At 38.1% G+C, this 15,000-nt stretch overlaps 2 protein-coding genes across 3 annotated transcripts in view; one reads left to right on the forward strand and one right to left on the reverse strand.

Moving 5' to 3' along the window:
* LOC122264951 (eukaryotic translation initiation factor 2-alpha kinase) overlaps positions 1–12,784 on the forward strand; it is an 18,475-nt gene extending 5,691 nt beyond the window's left edge. The window contains exons 2-17 of one of the 2 annotated variants that reach the window (XM_043034070.2): positions 380–506; positions 1,323–1,479; positions 1,883–2,057; positions 2,249–2,414; positions 2,922–3,050; positions 3,864–4,005; positions 4,368–4,535; positions 6,029–6,176; positions 6,359–6,521; positions 6,753–6,928; positions 7,326–7,448; positions 7,775–7,918; positions 8,126–9,047; positions 9,204–9,383; positions 9,578–9,742; positions 10,142–12,784. In XM_043034070.2, the coding sequence (XP_042890004.2) occupies positions 380–506; positions 1,323–1,479; positions 1,883–2,057; positions 2,249–2,414; positions 2,922–3,050; positions 3,864–4,005; positions 4,368–4,535; positions 6,029–6,176; positions 6,359–6,521; positions 6,753–6,928; positions 7,326–7,448; positions 7,775–7,918; positions 8,126–9,047; positions 9,204–9,383; positions 9,578–9,742; positions 10,142–10,354 (3,298 nt within the window). In that variant the 3' untranslated portion in view covers positions 10,355–12,784. The remainder of the gene's footprint in view (positions 1–379; positions 507–1,322; positions 1,480–1,882; positions 2,058–2,248; positions 2,415–2,921; positions 3,051–3,863; positions 4,006–4,367; positions 4,536–6,028; positions 6,177–6,358; positions 6,522–6,752; positions 6,929–7,325; positions 7,449–7,774; positions 7,919–8,125; positions 9,048–9,203; positions 9,384–9,577; positions 9,743–10,141) is intronic. The other variant, XM_043034072.2, reaches the window with a different exon arrangement.
* A 937-nt stretch (positions 12,785–13,721) lies between these two features.
* Positions 13,722–15,000, reverse strand: part of LOC122264952 (uncharacterized) — a 6,731-nt gene continuing 5,452 nt past the window's right edge. Inside the window, exon 5 of the mRNA XM_043034073.2 lies at positions 13,722–14,344. Coding sequence (XP_042890007.2) covers positions 13,995–14,344 — 350 coding nt within the window. The 3' untranslated portion in view covers positions 13,722–13,994. The remainder of the gene's footprint in view (positions 14,345–15,000) is intronic.

Raw genomic sequence — 15,000 nt, forward strand, 5'->3', positions numbered from 1 at the left:
GAGTGTGAGTATGGTTGTAGGTGCCTGTTTGGGTGAGTGTGAGTGTGAGTGTGAGTGTGAGTGTGAGTGTGAGTGTGAGTGTGAGTGTGAGTGTGAGTGTGAGTGTGAGTGTACTTATTTGTGTCTCCATGCTAGAGAAAATAATTGATAACAGGAAGTCAGGGAGAAAATATCTTTGAGACTGTAACAAAAGTGTTTCTGCAAAGACGCAGGAATTAACGATAATGAAGATAAGGCATACAGTATTGCAAAGAATTTTATATCTTCTGACCGATTGATAGTGGTGTAAGGACTTTTGTTTAATTTTTATGTATTTATCAATGAAACTGTATATTTAAGCCATTTGAGGAATATCTTTTGAATGGTATTTTCGCCCCAGACCTGCGGTAGTGGTGAGCACTCTTGATGGCCGAGTGACCAGTCTCGATGCTCTGACTGGGGCAGTTATGTGGTCACACCAGACAGGAGGCAAGAACAATAATATGCTGTCTTCATCGATGTCAAAGGTAAAAAGAACTTTTATCTTTATTACATTGTTGTTATTGTTATTGTTATTATAATTATTGTTATTATTATTGTTTTTTTTTTCTTTTCTTTTTTTCTTTTTCTTCTTTTTATCTTGTAAGTATTAAATTTGTTTTCACTTAATGTTGACTGAAAGATTATTTTGTTGTTTTCTTATATGCTTGTTTCTTTGGCATTGATTTTTGTTCATGAGAGATACCTTGATTTCTATGATTTTCATATATAATGGTTTTCTTAAAGATATGGTTTTATTTGTGCTGCTTATCTTGTCCTGTGCATCAATTGTCTAGTGTTATAACAAGATGTTTGTATGTTGAAAAAAACTGTAGAAGTTTATAAAAACAAATATATAGAAATCAACAAAAAAGAGAATAGTATGTAAAACATTCTGATTCAGTGAGAGGGTTCTTCTGAGTATCATTGAAATGAGGTTTACTGTATTCCTTTTTTTGTAAGTTTTCTAAGAGTTTAATTTTTTGGGGGGAGTAATTTGACCTGATAATTGTGACATAGGCTTATAGCATCTTCGCTATACTTTACTGTACATAGAACATTTGCTGTATGAGGTCCAGAATCCTATATCAAAGTTCAGTTGCTCATATGTCTTATCTTAGTTTACAAAAAAAATTATTTAACCTTATTTTTTTTGTCATTAGTTACACACCACAGAGATGGCCAGATCTATTAATTGCACAGTTTACAAGTTAAGCCTTGGAAAATGCTGAGGTAAATACAATTTTCATGTATCTCAAACTTCAGAAACACAATAATAAGTAGAAGGATTATGAACCTTTCAGTTGGAGGTGACTTCTCGTGGTGAGTGGGTGCGACTTATCCCCTCACTGGATGGAGGAATCTACCGCTTTGATGGAGATGGGGTTGAGGCCCTTCCTGTCACAGCTGAGACACTCCTACACTCATCCTTTAAATTTAACACTGATACGGTTTTCACTGGTAAGTTCATGTATTTGCTCATGTTCTCTGATCAAAAACTTGGCATCGATGCACACTATAGTTCTGTATTGTTGTTATGTTTATGATGCTATTTTGACTTGATAAGGATGTTTCAAGCACCTGCAAAGCAAACTGCATGAGAGAGACATCTTGGAGAGCTCTCGTGATATGCAATGGAAGTGAAAATAGATCATCTTCACTTCACACTGTATATAATTTCTATATGAATATCTTATTGATCTGGCATTATACCCTTCCGTAATGAGGATTTCACATATCTTAAGGTGCCCCGCCCAAGCTGAACATTTCGAGATGTAGCGTCTCTCGGAAGGTTAAACTCATCTATGTCCATCAATAAATGTGAAGGGTTTTGGTTTAAAAAAATTATGTTTCAACTTTTTAGGAGGAAAGTCAACTGAGATCTGGGGGATGTCAGCAAACACAGGACACTTGTTATATGTCTGCAATACTGCCGGATGCAATCGACAACAAACGGCCTCGAAGCCCATACACGTGTTGGTTGTCCGGCGAGTGACACAGATTGTCAGAGCCATTGATCCACAGTCAGGGGAAGAGAGGTAGGAAAAGATTCTTGTGTTCAATAAGTATATTCATTTTTATTTACACTCACTTCCACTTTCTATCTATGTACTTTGTTTTGATAACCAGTGCTTTAATAGTGATATTTAAGGAAAGTTATTTATAAATAGGCATTAAAGGCTGAAAATAAATGAAGAAAAAAGAACTAACAGAAAATTTTGGTTTCAAGGTGGAACTTCAGTGTTGGTCAACATGAGGTGAATCTTGCTGGTGGAGGTTGCGAGTGGATGGGCAGAGGAGAAGAGGAGGAGGAGCTCCCGTCCCTCCATTTTGTTGTGCCCGACGGCATCATAATGGGCATGGATGAGGAAGGGCATCTTCTCTGGCAGCAGAAGGTGAGTTTATGGGAATGTTCAGGTAAATCTTCTGACCCCAGTTTGGACTTTGGACTGGATTAGCTTGACTTTGCGTTGATTGTGGACTTTATATGTTACCTGTTACAATTCACTTTTTTTTTTTTTTTTTTTACTTATGTAATTATTTAGAGTAGGTTAGACTGATATTTACATAAATATTTATCTGTCCATTTTTCTATCAGGGTTTCTATCAATCCATTTATCCATACAGATTAAGATATAGCATGTGAATTAATGCTGCCATAGCAAGGGCTAAATGCTGTGGCTGGCCTGGACAACTAGTTTGTAGGGGCTGTTGGTACAGAGGGAGTTCAGTATATTATTTAAAAATTCTTTCTTCTCCCAAAAGATTATTGGTCTCAGTTCTTTATGAATCCTGACTCGGCATTTTTGTTACCTCGTTTTCAAAAGTAAGACTAAACTGTTGTGGTTGATTTCCACTTGTTCTTATATGAAGGAGATGTCATTCCTATTTATTTGTTTCAGCTGTCATCACCTGTGGTTAATGCATGGAGGATAAAGGGAAGTGATATCCAGCAAATTGACTTGTTTAGCACAAACAGTGTACCAGCCTTGTGTCCAGAAACAGGACAACCATATGAAGAAAATACAGAGGTAAGTAATGAATACTGTTCCTCCTCTTGAAAGATTTTTTTTATCCTGATATTGTTGTGGTATATCACTTTTGAATATTTGAATAAGTCAGTTGTAGGAAAGAGTATGAATGACACTGAATAACCTTAATGGCTCCTGAGGGGTATTTGATGCCTTTTGATTACTGTCTTCATCGGAAATACTTGAGTCGGTCCCATTCATACCTTATCCTACATTTGGCACAATGAGCTCTAAACAAGTCGGTTGTAGTTTGTTTGTTTATTCCTTATTTACATGTTAGTAATTGTGCTTATATTCTGTTTTTTCCATATAATTTTTTTTAAAAAGGGTTTTGCCAAGGCAGTTTCCAAGCAGGCTTGTTACTTTTGGCTTATTGTGGATATTTATGATGATATAACATGTGAGGGCTGCTAATGCTTAAAGGTACAATAGTCCTCGTGGTTCAGCGATTGCAGATCAATATCTTGTTCAATACTGGTTTTGATTCATTGAGTTTTTGTACAAAATTATAATTTGCTGAAAATGTTGATTTCAGTTGTAAATAGCTGTTTATTACTCCAGATGAATTCCTGTTCATGATTCAAAGTGACTTGTAGCATGTATATAGAAAGGGTTAAAGATTAATATTTTAGAAGACAGAAGTCAACTTAGAGTCACAAATAGTATTTTTCACTACAGCAGTTTGATATTTTACCTCTATGAGATATTAATCATGGAAAGGTGCTTGCAGGGAAACTTGCCTGGAAAAACTCATGCAAGCTTTTGCGCCGTATTCAGCCGCACATGAAGTGATTTGATTGTTCTGATTACCAGTATGACCAGGATGGGGAGCAGCAACAACCTGCCCTGTATGTAGGAGTCCATCAGAAACAGCTGTATATACAACAGAGTGGCAACATGAGGAAGAGGGTCAACTCTGCAATCAGGATATACTCATCTGATCTACCCATTCCAGGTATGTTATGCTTTTTGCACTGGTTCCATTGTGTAGTAATCCGATGGTTTTTTATATTTTTTTATTTATTAACCCATTCACGCCGGGGCTGTTCCGGCTTTGCGCGGTCGCAATACCGGGGTTCTCGAACGCATAAGCCTAATGCCTCGAGATTCTCGGGTGCACAAGCCACGAGCCTGGGTTGCCCGCTCGCTCTACCCGAGCGCGTGGTTTCCCCTCATAGCTCGTCCAGGGCGTCTGACGCGAAAACCACAATACGTGCTATCACGTCAACCGGCGTGAATGGGTTAAAATGTGGTTTGCTAGATGGTGACAAAGCTATGAAGTATCTAGACATTCATTGATTTGGAATTCTTTCTTAGCAGAAACATCATTTCCTCGTGTTCAATGGCGTCCTTACTTGGCAACAGCACTATCCCGTACACCAATTGTTAATTATAACAGAAGGAAGCACCCGCTGCTCCTCAACTACGACCAGAAAGAGGAGAATACTGCAGTTGCAGTTGCTCACCAGATAGACTACCCGTTTGGTAAGCTATTATGCAGTCTCTATCTATTAGGTTGGCTGGAAGGCTATCCAGTGTCCTTCTTTCATGTTTGATGTTTTTGTGGGAAAAAAAAATTGTACTTATACCATGAGGAATCTCATGGTCTTGTTATGCAGTAAAATTTATATCTGGAATTTCAGTTACAGGGCTTCATTTACCCTTTACATAACACATGAGAATGTGAAAAGGTTTATCCTTTTTGATAATCAGATTACCAGGTTGAAATAGAACATTCATGACAACTCTTTAAATTACATTTAAGGAGTGCCTGCTTGTGAATGTATGTGCTAATATGTGTATTTGTGTGTGGTTTGCCCCTAAATCCTATGAAACACATGAGGATGCAGATGTGATTTTTTATTTGTCGTATTATTAATGCATAATTATTAAGGATGATTGATAGATTTATTGATATGTCTTTTATTAAGATATATTTTACGTTTTATGAAATAGAAAATCTTTTTGTCATTTTCACCTACTTCCTATTGTTATTCCAAATGTGTACCATCTAGCCAGCATGTGCATGCCTCTTGCATTCTTGTTACTGGATGACACTCTTGGACTTGGTAATAAAGGTAATCTTTGAAGAGAAAATGTTTACAGAAGGTACAGAAAAGAAGGTAGATAACAGAAGTAATCAAGTGACTTTGCTGGTTATGTAATAGAATTATCATTAACTGTAATTATCATTGTAGCTTCTCTGTAGACTTGCTGTATCGTGAGAAATGTATATAGGAAATGAAAGAAAGAAAGAAAAAAGATATGTATATAGTCAGAAAAAATAATGTGAATACTTAGCTCATAGAAGTATTTGTGTATGTAAACCTGTAAACATTTTGGAAGGTATTTGCTTGCAAATAAAGGTCTATAAATCTTGTCACTCACTTTTTATTATCTAAAATAGTATACTTTTGTAGACAGATAGATGATCTCATAATGTTGAGGTATTATTACTTAATGAAGTAAGGGACTGGCAACTGTTAAACGGTTAGGATATGGCTAGCACCAGTAAATGTCACTCCTGAAATCTCTATCAAACATGGGATAATATGTTGTGAAGTATTGTTATAGATTTGTATAAGGAAAGATAAAAAAATGTATGATAGATGAAAGCTTATGCTGTGTAGACTATCCTTTATAAGGGAGGTTGAATGTCTTGATAAAATCTCTGGGCCTCAAAAACTTGTGTGTTGACTTTGATTTTTATTTTGCACAGGATTGCTCTTTATTTATATCAAAGTTAATTTGGGGTTTGATGACAAGATTTTTTAGACTACCCAGTATGCTGCATTATGCTTTTATAGATTTGTATATTTATATGAAAGGTGACTTATGATTTTAAATGTACAGGAAAATGAAATTAGAGAAGAATCTGTCTATTTTCCAGACCATCAGGAAGTGGTACATTAAAATTTTGTTGTCAAAGATTTATATCACATTGTCTGGAAGAAACAAATAATATGCTGATTTTTCAGATAATGGCTATTACCTCTATGGGGATAGTGAGAGTCAGCTTAACCTGAGTAGGCCATTGGAAGCTCCTTCAGGTGTGCCAGAAAATGAAGATGAAACCCTCATGGATGATGTAGCAGCACAGATTCTTCATATATGTTTTCATATTGGGTAAGTTTTGTACATTGCTGAGATGTGGTTCATTCAGCCTTGATCTGCTGTGACGAGAGACTTGTTCAAGTTTTTGAGTAGAAAATTATTTGAATATTAACGGATGTAATATTTGATGTGAACCGATATAATGACACGTACTCTCTTCAACGCTATTCAGCTTTGAGTTTTGTGTGTTGCAGGCCTGAAACTTGGGTGAAACTGGTTTGTGGTGTTGCTTGCTATGCCATGCTTCACTTTCTTCTATTGCGGTACATTCTAGTCAGCATGAGACGGCAAGTGACACGACAAACCCTCAATCTGGTTACGCAGATGCTGAATCTCATCATCCAGAATAATCCACATGTGTGTAGCCATTTGTCTTTTGTTTGATCGATAGTATGGAGTTATTTTTACGCTGACTATACTTTCAATATCTCGTTTGTTTTGTATTAACCCATACTTTATTTTTGTTTCTAGAAATAGTTCTGAGTTTTTTTTCATACTGACTGGTTGGTATTAGTAATACCTTACCCCTTTATAGCATATGTTTAAAAAGTTTTGTTTAATTTGCATGAAACACTGTATGATTAACAGATACTGGCACTAATTCACCGAATGGGAGTGCAGTTGCCACAGATTGCTGCACCACCTGTGCCACCTATGCCACCTGCCCCGGCTCCTACTGAGGTTCCCATATTGGCAAATAATCCTGCAGTAGATTCAGCCTTGCCAGAGAAGAGCGAACCCCCCACACCCCAGTTTACTTCCAGGTCAGTTGAGTCATGCAATTGTTCCCTTGTTTAAATGTGTTCCTTTTTGCATCTACTGGTTTGCTCTTCCGGTATGGCTTTTGTTTTATTACTTCTCCTTCAGTGGAGGATCAGATGGATTGCTCTTTGGTCATTTGAGGTTCTTTATGAAGGGCGAGTTAATAATTTTCAGGTCTTGGGGATTATATGATTTTCAACAAGTTGATATTACCTGAGAGTTCAAATGATCATTTTTTTTCCTCAAAATTTTCAAGAGTATATAATTTTGGCATACTCAGTTCCCTCCAGTGAGTGCAAAGATTCTAATGAGTGAACTTGTCATTGATCATTGAATAACATTATAAAGTTGCAGATTCTTATTCAAGCTGATAGTTAATTACCAGTGACTTACTTGCAGATACACAACAGACTTCGAGCCCATGCACTGCCTCGGCCGCGGAGGTTTTGGTGTAGTGTTCCAGGTCCGGAACAAGCTTGACGAGAATGAATATGCGGTCAAGAGGATAACATTACCTGCCAAGTAAGTGATTTATCTAACTAAAGACAGAAGGGTATTATAGGAAATTTCCAATTGGTTTTATTTGGATATTTCCAACTGAGGAGAAAAGAGTTTTATAGGATCTTGTAAATTGGTTTGTTAAATATTATTATCAAGTGCTTGCATATCAAATACATAAAGAAAGAGATAAAACTTAAATTGCACTATTGCTTTTCAACAAAGTATGTCTGTTATCAGAGTAACCTCAGAATTATGAAATAAATTATATCCTTGAATTATTTCTTCATTTTCTTGTCTATATTCAGACAAAGTTGTGAGATAGATACTAATACAGTCCCGATGTTTAGGGAATCATCTGCCGAGAGAGTAAAGCGCGAAGTCCGTGCTCTTGCCAAGCTGAACCACACCAATATTGTGCGTTATTACAATAGCTGGTTGGAATCACCTCCTCCTGGTTGGCAGGATGAGTCTCTTACTCTCTTACAGAGTGGGTAAGTGATTATGGTTTTAGTACTCTCCTTAGTGTGGAAGTAGTGTTTCGTTTCATATTTTTACTCATGATGCTGTGTTTGCGTGTTCAGGGTATCTGTTTTTGAGATGTGGTTTGCCTAAAGATTATGTAGTTTGTAAATTATATAAATATATGTGTCTCATTTAGTTTTATTATTAATTAGATTTGTCTCTCTCCAACTTTCAAGATCTGAAGCAATGTCCATGTCCCCTTTCTCCCACGGGCCAGAGGAGACCTGTGACAAGTGTCTGGAAGAAAGTTTTGCCCGTCGTGATGGTGAGGAAGCTGCAAATAATTCCTTTTCGGATATGTTGAACAAGCTTGCCCCCAAACCTTATGAAAGCTATAGTAAAGTTGACCAGGAAAGCAAAAGTGGCTCTTATAGTGGCTATGAAGAGGAGGAAGAGTCTGATGGTTTACAGGAGAGCACAGATCAGTCTTCCAGTTGGTGGCAGAATGACAGCAAAACGGGAGATGTCCAGGACACCCAGAATAATTTTGCTGCAGAAGATTCGTTTGAGATTGTTTTTGAGAATTCCAAAGCAAATTTAAGCGAGAGCAAGGGAGATGACTGCACCAGTGATAAAAGTTTTGGGAGTGATTCTAAAGATGCCAGCATGCAAAGTAAGAAAAATGCTAGTGAATTAGAGGAAAGTATTAGTCAGTCAATAGTTTTTCAAGACTCAGGGTGTGATAATGAGAACAGTTTATCTGTACATAGTAATGTATTTGAAGATAAAAGCTCTAGTCAAGAAAATAGTACCCAGAGCAAGGAAAGCCACATAGCTCACAAAAAGCTGAGTAAAAGGAAAAGAGTACAAAGCCAACCAGCAGGGACTGATTCCAGAGAAACAAATGAGAGGCCAAGGACACTGAGTCTTCAAACAAGTGTGGAAAAGATGTCGTCCCAATCCAAAGAGGAGGCTGTTGTTCATCGCAGTAGGACCTTCTTATATATCCAGATGGAACTCTGCCAAAGGGAAAGCCTGAAAGACTGGCTCTTGCAAAATCAGAGCAGAAACAAGAAGACTATCTGTGATATGTTCAATGATATTGTACAAGCTGTTGAATATGTCCATGATAATCAGCTTATGCACAGAGACCTAAAGGTAATGTAATCTTTTAAAGCCTTTAGATTTGCATTGATGACTTTATGATTTTTATTATCATTAGCAGTAGTGAGATTTTTAAATAGGTAGTTTATTTGAATACTATGTATTACATAACATTACTTTTTTTTTATAAGATATTTTCTCTCCTCTCAGCCTTCCAATATCTTCTTCTCACTCGATGGCAAAATCAAAATAGGAGACTTTGGGTTGGTGACCACCATTGCAGAGGACCTGCGAACGCCAGGGGTTGTCCAGCCTGGCTACATGGGCAGGCTGCCCGACAGTCACCACACCCACCGTGTGGGGACCCAACTGTACATGAGCCCTGAGCAAGTATGTGATAAAAAGTGTAAATGTTTTCCTTAGTTATGAAACTTTCTTCTAAAGTAAGGACCACATCCCAAGTCCTTTATAGAAGTTCAAGAGCATGCCAAGAAACGTTATAAAAAGATAACAAATATATTAAATCTGTCTTAGATTAGTTATGTAACTTTATGCTTATAAATGATATCCTATTTTTATTTCAGGTGATGGGCCAGGTCTATGATTATAAGGTAGACATATACTCCTTGGGACTCATTTTCTTTGAGATGCTGGTGCCGTTTTCCACTGGTATGGAGCGTCTGACAGTCATGACTCGCGTCCGGGAGGGAAAATTCCCAGATGGCTTTGTAGATAATTATCCTGATGAGGTAATTTACCCTATATATTCAGAGGTGGAATTTGAGGTTTTATATAGATGTGGTTTAGAGAATTTGATTTTACTGGTTTAAAGGGGATGGATTGACTGGCTCAGACCACAAACCAACATGTCTGGTTCTGAAATCATCAGTAAAGACTAATTTACTATGGTCTAAAAACATACATTCTTTACAGTCTTTTCTCTATGAATGACGGTTTTACTTTGAGTCTGTTTGTAAGATTATGTTCTTTGATTTTCATCTATATTTTCTTGCTTTATTTCAAGTAGCTGCATCATGTTACACCAATAGTAAATATCTGTTATTGATATTACTGTAATTTATTTGCAGTAATATGATATGTATCTCATCTATTTATGTTTTATTATTGATTTTTTCTGGCTCTCACAGGCAGAATTACTGAAGCTCATGCTCTCCACCAATCCCGACACCCGGCCCACTACGAGGGGCATCCGCGCCAGAAACCCTCTGAGGCCCCTCCAAGGCATCTCTGTAGATGACATCCAGCCAGAGGATCACTTCCACCTCTCTCGTCAGCGCTCCCTAGTACATTCCCAGTCATCGTCATACTCCTTCACTTCATCCACTTCATCAGGGAGATGATGATGACGATGTCAGCAAAGCGTGCTCGAGTCCTCTATGTTTTTTTTCCTCACGATTTCCTTGATTTCCTTCATCCTCATTATTCAAGTACGACCTATTCATCATTGCCTTTTCTCCTCTCCTTATACCTCATCTCAAACAGTCATTTACCCAGTTTCCGTAGGCTAGAGAACTTTCATCACAGTTCATCAGAGATCTGTTTGCTTGAAAAATGGACTTTTATCAGTAGGGTCATAATCTAAAGAGTGAATAGGGCATTTAGTTGACATTCTAGGAGGTTGTAGTAGAAACGAATGTTTGTCGGAAACATTTAAGGGTATACGCAATTCCTTCTCTAGTTCTCTCTGGCACAAAGGAAAGTTCCATACTCAGCTAGTTAAGCTAGGGGATACAAAATTGAGTTGTATTAACCATTGTATGGGTCCAGAATGACTTTCTGGTATATTGAAATAAAGAACAGTATCATGTTGTACTTATAGTAATACTTCCCTCAATTCATGTGAATTACAGCTGCCCAGTATATCCATAACACAACTTATGGTATTTATCATGGAGTCTACTCTTGGATGCATGTAAGTGGTATATGTACATTATGAAAAACATTATAGATATACATACAGTTACCTATAGTTATAAGAGTAAATCACTTTATTCTTTTTTCCCCAATATATTCACCTTAGTAAAACTTAGCTCTCTTTTTTTTTTTTTTTTCATTTCTTAAAAATTTAAGTAGAAGATTACCTATCAGAAATGAATGTGCATTTTAATGTTGCCGATCTTATGTTACATCTAGTTTTCATATTTTGTTTGCACAGAACTTTGGCCAAAGATAAAGAGTCATTGCCATACAAACAAAAAAGAGTCCATTAAAGTGGTTGTTCCTTACACTGGTTCTTCGAGGTTGGCTTAAAAGACTGAGAACTCGTTACCATTATGGAAGAGACCAAAACCTGTTCTGGATATTGCAGATAGTTGTAGATTGTATATTGCTTTGAGTAGTGTAGATTTATTTTGTTATATTTAGTCATCATCAAGAATCATGTAATGATCATTCATTATCAATGACGTTGAGTTTTCACAAGTAGCATTCACGTTTAAATGTGGTTATTTGTGACGAAGTGGATTATGTGTGCAAGTATTACCCGTTAGCATTAGCGGAACATTCATGGTAGAAGTGTGAGCAAAGGATTTGAAGAGCACAAGACTTGTTCAGACTTTTTTTTAACAATAATAAACACTGAAGGATTTACGTGATGAGTTTTAGAACAAGTAGATAACAGAATGCATTGGGAGAACCATGTTATTTTCCTTTTGAATTTGGATTTTTGTTGTATCTATATAATCCTACTGTATTAGAAAAAAAAAAAATGTGGTGGCAAAGATAATTCAGTCTTAATATCTAATTTAAATGCATGTAGTGTAGAAGTGAGTTTATCTTATTTTATTTTTGTTTTTGTTTTTGTTTTTGTTTTTGTGACTGAGAATTCAACAGTTTACTGAAGGATATTACAAAATGTACCTATATAGTATTGTCTTTCATAAAGAAAATAAGAAACCAGGTTGCTAAGGTGAAAGTGTTAACTTATGCTCTCATACTATTCCTGCAGATTTGGCTGGTGTTAATTTTAGAACTTAGCAGAGATACAAAATGATAAATGGCTATGCCAGGAGATTGAGTTAATTGTCAGTGTTTTTTCCCTTGTATGTTTAGAAATTCAGTCTGTGTCAGTGGAATTAATTTATAGTATTTTCAAATGAATGATGATTCAACATTTTATATATTCAATGTTTAGAGTGATTATTTTCAAATCAGTTTCATGTGGAAAAAAGTTTGGAGGTTCGAAAATCTGCTGAAATTTAACGATGGAATTATACTTTCTCATTATAATTATGCGGTTGTTTATGTAAGATTTCTTTAAAAATCTAAATTAAGATGAGAACTAGGTTGTTATTGATTCAACAAAATCAGTTTAATTTAATGGAAATTATAAAACAAAAGATATTTTATTTTTATATATAGAAAGTACGAAAAGAAATTTCTGTGATATACTTACAATTTTTTGCATCGCTCCAGTTTGTATCACTCAAACTCTCAGAGCAGAAGATAGTCAAGTATTACTGTCTATTACTGTAGGGGGAGGGGGATGTCGACTAGGGGGAGGAGGAGGGGGGGGGGATTTCTAAGTTATTCCAATCACATTCATTTTGTAATAAATACCTCTTCTTTTCTCTCTTTAGTTCTTTGGTATGTATTTAAGTTTTGTCCTATTTATGCAACTGGACTTTAGTACAATGAAACGTTTGTGTAATGGCTCGTAATTTTACTCCACGAACAATATATTATTTAACTGCCATAGGGTGTTGACATTTCTGGATTTTTTAAAATGTATGTTAATTTCCAAATGAGATAATAAATTTAAGGGCAATGTGTGTGTGTGTTTTTTTTCTTCCTTATGCATGTGTTATATAAATGTTAACATGAGGAAGTGACACTGATTATCAAACTTTATGGAAACGAAAGCAACAGCAGTAGCAATTGAAGGCTGGTAGTGAAGGAAGCTAGATACACTTATTAGCATACTATTAATAAGTGTAATTATGCAGACACACATGTCGTTTAGAGAAGTGTGGGTGTGAATCCCTTGGTTTAAGATAGTGATTTGTCTTTAGGGTTACATAATATCTGTAAAATGTCTCTCAGTATAAGAGATACACATCTTGAAACAAAAATGAAGAATGTAATTACAGTGACATTATGATGATAATGATATAATGAGTTATTAAAGATAGCCATATAGTTAGTCTAAAGTGAATAGACAGCCCTATAAATGTGTCTGTATTCCATGGCATACTAATTACATTAAGGGTTTAGGTTGTTAAACAGATGTAAGAATGTGAATAATGAAGCATATCCACTTTGTAAGTAATACGGTCTATCAAAACAAATCTCTGAGGAAGGGGGCGGGAGTTATCCTTCAACATTTTTCCAGTTAAGGGATCCTGCACACATAAACATACCACGAACACATGCACACTAAGCTCACGCACATGTGCATACCCTCACACACGCTCACGCATACTAAACAATACGTAGACCCTGTACGCATACACACGCACGCACACACGTATGCACATAACCGCATACAATTATACAGTGTACTATATACGCATGGAAACATATTGCATATACTATTGATAAGTATACACATGCAATCGATTATTTTTTACTGAAGTTAAGTAGATACAAAGGAACGAAAATATAACTGATGTTTCACATAAAGTCCATTAACAGGATATGGAGGTATATCTTTACCGTCTATTTTTACCAAACATTATAATTTCGTGAGGGATAATAAAAAGCCAAGCGTTTGTTTCAATGAACTTTCCCACTTTTCTTTGACTTACAATAAAGAATCACACATTAACAGTAATGAGGGCTTGCACCTCTGTAATCTATTCGTCTTGAAAAACTATCTTAAAGTATAAATTACAAATGTTTTGGAGGTCATAGTGGCAATGACTGATGAATGGCAGTGCTTTAGGGGCTTACGTCCACAGCGTTGCCCAGATGGTAAGAAACAGGATAAGAAGCAGACTGTTATGAAGCGCTGACATCGAGACCAAACACCTGGAGGCGAGACTATCCTACCCAAATACTTTCCCCTCCAGACACGTCCAGCTCGCTTGAGTAACCAAAGATTGTCCTTCCAACCTCGCCCTTGTCGCCTCGGAGTCCCGGAGGCCCTCGGTCGCCGGGGATGCCTCGGCCGGCGTCGCCCTTGCGGCCTCGAGGCCCGACGGTGCCGTAGCAGCAGTCGCCCTTTCGCCCCTTGTCGCCGGGGCTTCCGGGAGGACCCGGGTCGCCGGCGGGCCCCACCAGGCAGCTCGAGCCCGGGCAGTGTCCCGGCTCTCCGGCGGGACCCCGGTCGCCCTTCTCGCCGGGGTCGCCCTCGTCGCCCGGCTCCCCGGGGTCACCCACCATCTCGTACGCTGGGGAGGGAGAGCGGCGCAGTTTAAAAAGGTGGGGAGAAAGAGGGAGGCGGGAAGGAGGAGAAAGGGTAGGGGGAGAGAAAGAGGGGGAGGCGGGGAAGGAGGAGGGAGAGGGAGAGATGTGTTAGAGAGGGTGGGGGAGAGAAAGAGGGGGAGGCAGGGAAGGAGGAGGGAGAGGGAGAGATGTGTTAGAAAGGGTGGGGGAGAGAAAGAGGGGGAGGCAGGGAAGGAGGGAGGGAGAGGGAGAGATGTGTTAGAGGGGGTGGGAGAGAGAAAGAGGGGGAGGCAGGGAAGGAGGAGGGAGGGGGGGGATGTGTTAGAGAGGGTGGGAGAGAGAAAGAGGGGCAGAAGGAGGGAGGGAGAGGGAGAGATGTGTTAGAGAGGGTGGGAGAGAGAAAGAGGGGGGAGGCAGGGAAGGAAGGAGGGAGAGGGAGAGATGTGTTAGAGAGGGTGGGAGAGAGAAAGAGGGGGGAGGCAGGGAAGGAGGGAGGGAGAGGGAGAGATGTGTTAGAGAGGGTGGGAGAGAGAAAGAGGGGGGAGGCAGGGAAGGAAGGAGGGAGAGGGAGAGATGTGTTAGAGAGAGAGGTGGGAGGAGGGAGGAGAGGGGGAGAGTTGGTTTTAAGGGAGGTAGAGAGAAAGAGGGGAGGGAGGGAGAG

This window comes from Penaeus japonicus, unplaced genomic scaffold (genome assembly GCF_977035675.1).
Source record: "Penaeus japonicus unplaced genomic scaffold, GWHDUDI00000001_assembly GWHDUDI00000001, whole genome shotgun sequence".
Lineage (NCBI taxonomy): Eukaryota > Metazoa > Arthropoda > Malacostraca > Decapoda > Penaeidae > Penaeus > Penaeus japonicus.